Source organism: Lygodium microphyllum, chromosome 26 (genome assembly GCF_053477565.2).
Source record: "Lygodium microphyllum isolate KBCC chromosome 26, Lygodium_microphyllum_v1.1.10, whole genome shotgun sequence".
NCBI lineage: Eukaryota > Viridiplantae > Streptophyta > Polypodiopsida > Schizaeales > Lygodiaceae > Lygodium > Lygodium microphyllum.
The window spans coordinates 17,899,465-17,905,444 of NC_141160.1; the positions used below are offsets into that span (position 1 = coordinate 17,899,465).

At 40.3% G+C, this 5,980-nt stretch overlaps 1 protein-coding gene across 1 annotated transcript; it reads left to right on the plus strand.

Annotated features, from left to right (window-relative positions):
- Window positions 1-480: 480 nt before the first annotated feature.
- LOC148013019 (cation transporter HKT1;3-like) lies at window positions 481-3,136 on the plus strand. Its single transcript, XM_087668149.1, has 4 exons — window positions 481-2,070; window positions 2,249-2,485; window positions 2,799-2,857; window positions 2,955-3,136. Exons 1-4 carry the CDS (start codon window positions 671-673, stop codon window positions 3,116-3,118), a joined length of 1,860 nt encoding a protein of 619 aa, XP_087524275.1. The 5' UTR covers window positions 481-670; the 3' UTR covers window positions 3,119-3,136.
- The last annotated feature ends 2,844 nt before the right edge of the window (window positions 3,137-5,980 follow it).

Here is a 5,980-nt window from a genome sequence, read left to right on the forward strand (position 1 = left end):
CCGCCTATTCTCTTTGGGGCAACCACGGCATTATATAGGTTTGCTTCTAGAACTCACAATAATCGTACATTAGTGAGCTAGCCAAAGTGACTTTGTTCACGTGGCACAGACGAAGACATCTGATCATGATGCACAATTGCAAGTAGTGAATTACATGAGGACTCTTCGTGCGCATAAAAGAAGTTAGAACGTCTCCAAGCCAACGCATACGAGTCCTGACGAATTTGAAAATGGCGCAATAAAATTAGGGCGCGGCCCGGGGGTGTTAAAAGAATGTGTTCATAATTCGAATCTCATCGCAGTTGAATGTAGGTCTTAAGGAAGTCTACATTGGAATGTATAGGTGCATGTACATTAAAAAAAGACAAGGGGCAATACAATTGGCACCTTGTCATTGGCACTTTGCGGTGCCCCATATTTTCGGTACCTTTAGCATTATTGGCGATCAGACAAATTATAAAGCGGGTAGGTAACTTCGGACAGGTAGCTACTGTGTGTGTGTGTTTCCATCTTACCAATACTCTCTCTCTCTCTCTCTCTCTCTCTCTCTCTCTCTCAATGCTCCTGAGTTCTATTATTGCTCCTGAGTCCTAATAATAGATCTAGCACGAGGCCGTGAGGGAGGGAATGCAAGGGAAAAGGAAGAACGTCAGGCAATAGTGGCCAGAGGATGTTAAGGTGTAGTAGAGCCTCGGGTTCAGGCGTTTGCAGTCTTCATCATCAGCTTATCTTTGAATGGCTCACGAGAAGGCCCTTCTATCGACTGCATGTGGTTTACTTCCTCGTCTTGGCTATGGTAGGCTCTTTCGCAATCTGGTTGTCTCCGAAGCCTCCAACACCCTCATCGTCTCCATCTTCATCTTCTTCTTCCCAAGGTATCTCATACATAGATGCTTTATACAATGCTGCGTCTGCCGTCACAATGACGGGCCTCTCGAGTGTGGAGATGCACCGCTTCTCTCTCTTCGACCAAGTCGTCTTGATGCTCCTGACGGTACTGGGAGGCCAAGTCTTCACCTCTATGATCCCTCTCTTCATCAGGCACCGGATCATGATGAAGGCCTTTCGCGATCCGGATCATATTCACGACCAATGCAATACTGACCATGGCGGATCAGGGCTGAGTCGGGTCATGAGCTCGGCCTCTTCGGCCATGAGGGAGCTCCTTCCCGTCAAAGTACCCGAGCTGATTCTCACCAGCAGAAAGCTGAGTTCTCACGAGGAGGGGATCAGGAGAGTGGTGTCCATGCCGGCCTTACAGCTGACGGCTGCCAATTATATGTGCAAGCGATCGCGCAGAAGCTGCAGAGACGACCACGCCATAGACATGGCGGCCGCCGAGGCGCCGAAGTCATCGTTGCACGACGAGCTGCTGCAGCAGCAGGCGGGCGGTAATGGATCACCGCCGTCCTGTAAGCAAGAAGCGACCAGGGCTGAGGCGGAGGCGCTGTCGACCCTGTTGTGGGTGGTGGGGGGCTACTTGGTGGGGGTTCAGCTGGCGGGTTACGTAATCTGCCAGGTCTTCTTCCTGGCTAGCTCCCGCGGGTCGCGCATCCTCGCGCAAAGCCACGTGAGCCCCTCCTTCTTCTCGGCCTTCGCGGTGGTGTCTGCGTTCGGCAACTCGGGCTACTTACCCCTGGACCAGAACCTGGTTCCCTTCCAACGGGGGGCCTCCCCCGTCCTCCTCTGCCTCGGTGCCCTCATCCTCCTCGGCAACACGCTCTACCCCCCTGCCCTCCGCCTCCTCATCTTCTCCCTCCACAAGATCTCCAAAGGACCCCACAAGCAGGCCTACGCCTACCTCCTCGACAACCCCCGCAGATGCTACACGCACCTATTCCCGCGCTTCGAGACCCTCTGGCTCGCGCTCACCGTGCTGCTCCTCAATTGCTCGCAAATGGCTTGCATCTATTCCCTCGACTGGAACTCCCCGGCCGTCCAAGGTCTTGGAGCCGGCGATAAGCTCGTGGATGGCATGTTGCAATCGCTCTCGTCACGAACTGGGGGCATGGCTGTCGTGAATCTGGCTGCCTTATCTGCCCCGACACTGCTCTTGTTTGTAGGCATGATGTGAGCGGAAAGAAAAGCTTCACTGCTCCTAAGCTTACAAGTGAAAAGTTCGACAAGAATACTAACAAGCTCATGAAAGTCTTCTAGCGAATTTGTGATGTATCGAATGTGCACACGAGTCTACATATAAATCTTTTCCCGACCTTCCTTCATCTCTTACTTAGTTGATATTGTGCAGGTACATTGCTATCTACCCAATATACGTCACACGCCAACGTAGCAAGGAAAGGACGAAGAAGTCAGTCGATTCAAAAGACTGCCTTGACAGTGACATCTTAGTGCAATGCAGCAAGCTTTTAGCTCGTGACTCCATGCTATTTTTGATATTATTTTTCATATGCCTATGCGAGAAACATGCAATTCAACGTGATCCACTAAACTTCTCGATTTTCAACATTGTATTCGAGGTGATCAGGTACGCCTTCTGAGTGCTATGAATACTTGTAAATTGTGGATAAAGAAAATAACGGAGGTTTAGGTCTCACATAAAACTACGTACGTGTGTTTTTGTTGTCATTTAAAAGAAATGGAAATATTCTGAACCATACTTTTAAGACACTCTTTAGAGAGGAAACATAAGATATAAAGCATAGGAGGTGCCCCAACTCCAAACTAATGCTACATATATTTCTTGTGTGGACATTTTTATTGTGGCCCTTCATACTTGATATAATTTTTTCAATCATTAGTAACATTGCAGTGCTTTTTTTGTTTTTCTTTTGCATTAGTGGATATGGCAATGTCGGTGTCTCAATTGGCTACACTTGCAACTTGAGGCCATTGGCAAGTAAGTCACTTCCATGTAATGATATTACTTATAGCTTTTCAGGTAAATGGACCACATTAGGAAAGTTTACAATGGTCGTGGTTATGATGTTGGGTAGACATCGTGGACTCCCCGATGATACTGATTGGGCTATTGCTGCTCCCAATATCTAACACTTCCAAATTGTTACATAAACAAGATGCATCCTTGATCACTTTTGTCTCCATTCCCAACATGGCCTCAAGATGTAAAACAAGAGCACAATCAAGTTATCTCTTATAAAACATCAACGCATAGTCATCTCTTTGACCACTTGTATTTGTACTCACAACTTGGTCTCATGTTGTAAAAATTGTGGACTTTGACCAAACCAAAGGAAGGAACAAGAAGCTATGGACTCATTCTACAAAAACTATAAACTTAGGCCAAACAAGAGCACAATCAAGTTATCTCTTATAAAACATCAACGCATAGTCATCTCTTTGACCACTTGTATTTGTACTCACAACTTGGTCTCATATTGTAAAAATTGTGGACTTTGATCAAACCAAAGGAAGGAACAAGAAGCTATGGACTCATTCTACAAAAACTATAAACTTAGGCCAAACAAAAGCAAGTAACCAAATGAAGGAATACTAGAGGTTTCAAACTATCAAATCGTACGATAAACTAGACTTTACCATCACAAGTTCATAATTAAATTGCTTGATAGTTGACACAAAGAAATGGAGTTTTCAAACATGACACGATGTAAAAAAAGATACATTTAGATGTGATCCTCATTCAAGTTGAGAAAAACTATCTAGCACACACTTTTGTACTATGCATGAGCATTGTGCCAAATTAAAACAAATATTTTGACCTCATTCGGAGTTTCTACAAACATTGTTCTCTTTTTCCTATCACTTTTAGAGATGCCATCTATCAAGTGAGTTGATCAATGATATGTCAAACAATTATAGCTTACATAACAAAGACTTGTCATTTGTGGACATTCGAATAAATGTCATTGGATTTTAAGAGAGAAATTAATAAATAGAGAGAGCCTATTCTTAAATGGAAATGTTCTACATTTTGGTTTTTAAATTATCTTCGATATATATACAAGGAGTTATATGATAGGGATTGCATGCACAAGGTCTAGACATTATCTCAACAACAACTTTTTAGGTTCGATCACCTAACACCCAAAGTCATGTGTTGAACTTAACCATGGCCCTATTATGCACCTTATTCTCAACATAAGTATCTAATAGAAAATCCACATAATTTCTATTCATCCTAGGTTTGCTATAGAAAACTATCTACATAAATGTGCATTAATATGTGGAAACGAATCTCTTATGCAACGTTTTACAATGATTTCAAGAACATTCAATGCAAACAATACCACTTACACATGAGATCATTTATATATTTGTGATTTCTCTCTTTTCTTTGGTTATCGATCCCTCAATAGAAGAGAGCTCTCAAATGCCTAGTATGTACATTGTTTGCTTTACATGCATCTTACAATTACTATAAACGACTATCTAGATAATGTGGATCCAATGCCTAAAGAAGTTTTGATGCAAACATTACCATTTCTATAGGAGAGCCTTTATGTGTATGTATTTCACTACAATAGAAGAGACATTTATCAAATATTTTTTAAACATAAGTACAACCAAAAGCTCAATATAAGTGTTAGTCTCACCATCACAATTATCATTAGTATTAGAAATGTCATGAGCAAGGATCATATGGGCTTACTAATACTTATACGAACGTTTACAAAGATTTTTTTTTGCAAAAATCAAACCCTCAAAGGAGCAAATCCCTACTGTCAATATCTAGTATCCTATTAGACATGGATTATTTTGTAAACCTATATAAAACCCTAAGGATGAAGAACTATGATATAATAATAAGCACAGTGCAAGAAAACACAACAAAATACATGAAAGCAAGAAAGAAATACAATTATCTTTGCATGCTATAGCAATAAATGAATGTATATAGCATAATGTAAGAAAGGCTAAAAATTACATGAAAGTAGAAAGAACATATAATGATGTTGTCATTATCTAGTAATAAATGAAAGTACATGTCCACATGATAAAAGTAAAAAAAAACACAAAAAGATATCTCCATAAAGTCATAACTTTGAAAGCCATAAGTAATCTCTAATTGGAGATCCCATTCTCACACAATCCCTCATCCAACCAATACTACAAAAAAAAAACAAATATAGATAATAAGAAGTCTACAATGAAATATAAATTAAAATATTGTAAATATATAATAACTCGCTACCTCTCCTTCCCATGAAAATAGCTTGTCCCCAAGCCGCATAACCCCATGGCACCTTGCATACTCTTTCTAAAACTTGGTCACCAAATGACCAATGAGACTATGTGATAAAAACATAGACTCAATGCATTTAATATTAGAAAGAATAGATATAATATTGAAATGATAGATTGAATAAAAAATACTAAATGTAATTAATTTAATTGAGTTATTAAACTTACATATAATAAGAAATTTATGTGATTTGATTGCTAGACTCAATTGTTGTCTATTGGACCAAATGCCCAATAGTTAGAATATAGGATATACTACTTCAATTTTTCCAAAAGCTACAACTTTCCTTTGTGTCAATCTCTCACACTCGGGGGGTTCATTATATATATATTCTCTATATAACCTGCGTTCATGGCCTATTTATAAATATCCTAATCTTTGAGTTTTTCTTGAATAAAACACAACCCTTTTCTATTCAATCTATAAGTAACCCCTTTATATGGCACCCTTTTGTATGTAAAAAATGTATAAAAATGGTTTTTTAAAATTCCCTTATTTTGAACTCACGTTATATATACATATATTCATGAGTGACCCCCCCCGAGCTCTCACCTTGTCCTCTTAATACTCCAAGTCTCTAACCAACCATGCATTCTCCTCTCTATCCCAAGAAACCAAGAACACAAGCTTAGCTTCAAGGTGTAGTGCACTCACATATCTTACCTTCCAAAATTGTAGTCCAAAATCTTGAACACTTGAAGATGATTCCATAACCCAAGAAAGAAAGTTACCTACTATCACTCCTTCGAATCTACTACCAAGTATACTAATGTTAAGAGAAGAAGATGGAGAAAAAGA

What these genes read in the sequence shown, in the direction of transcription:
- LOC148013019 (XM_087668149.1), top strand. Translation starts at nt 671, where the DNA reads ATGTTAAGGTGTAGTAGAGCCTCGGGTTCAGGCGTTTGCAGTCTTCAT. An exon ending in ATTGTATTCGAGGTGATCAG is followed by an intron (nt 2,486 to 2,798) that starts GTACGCCTTCTG and finishes CTTTTGCATTAG; the next exon opens with TGGATATGGCAATGTCGGTG. An exon ending in CAACTTGAGGCCATTGGCAA is followed by an intron (nt 2,858 to 2,954) that starts GTAAGTCACTTC and finishes GATGTTGGGTAG; the next exon opens with ACATCGTGGACTCCCCGATG.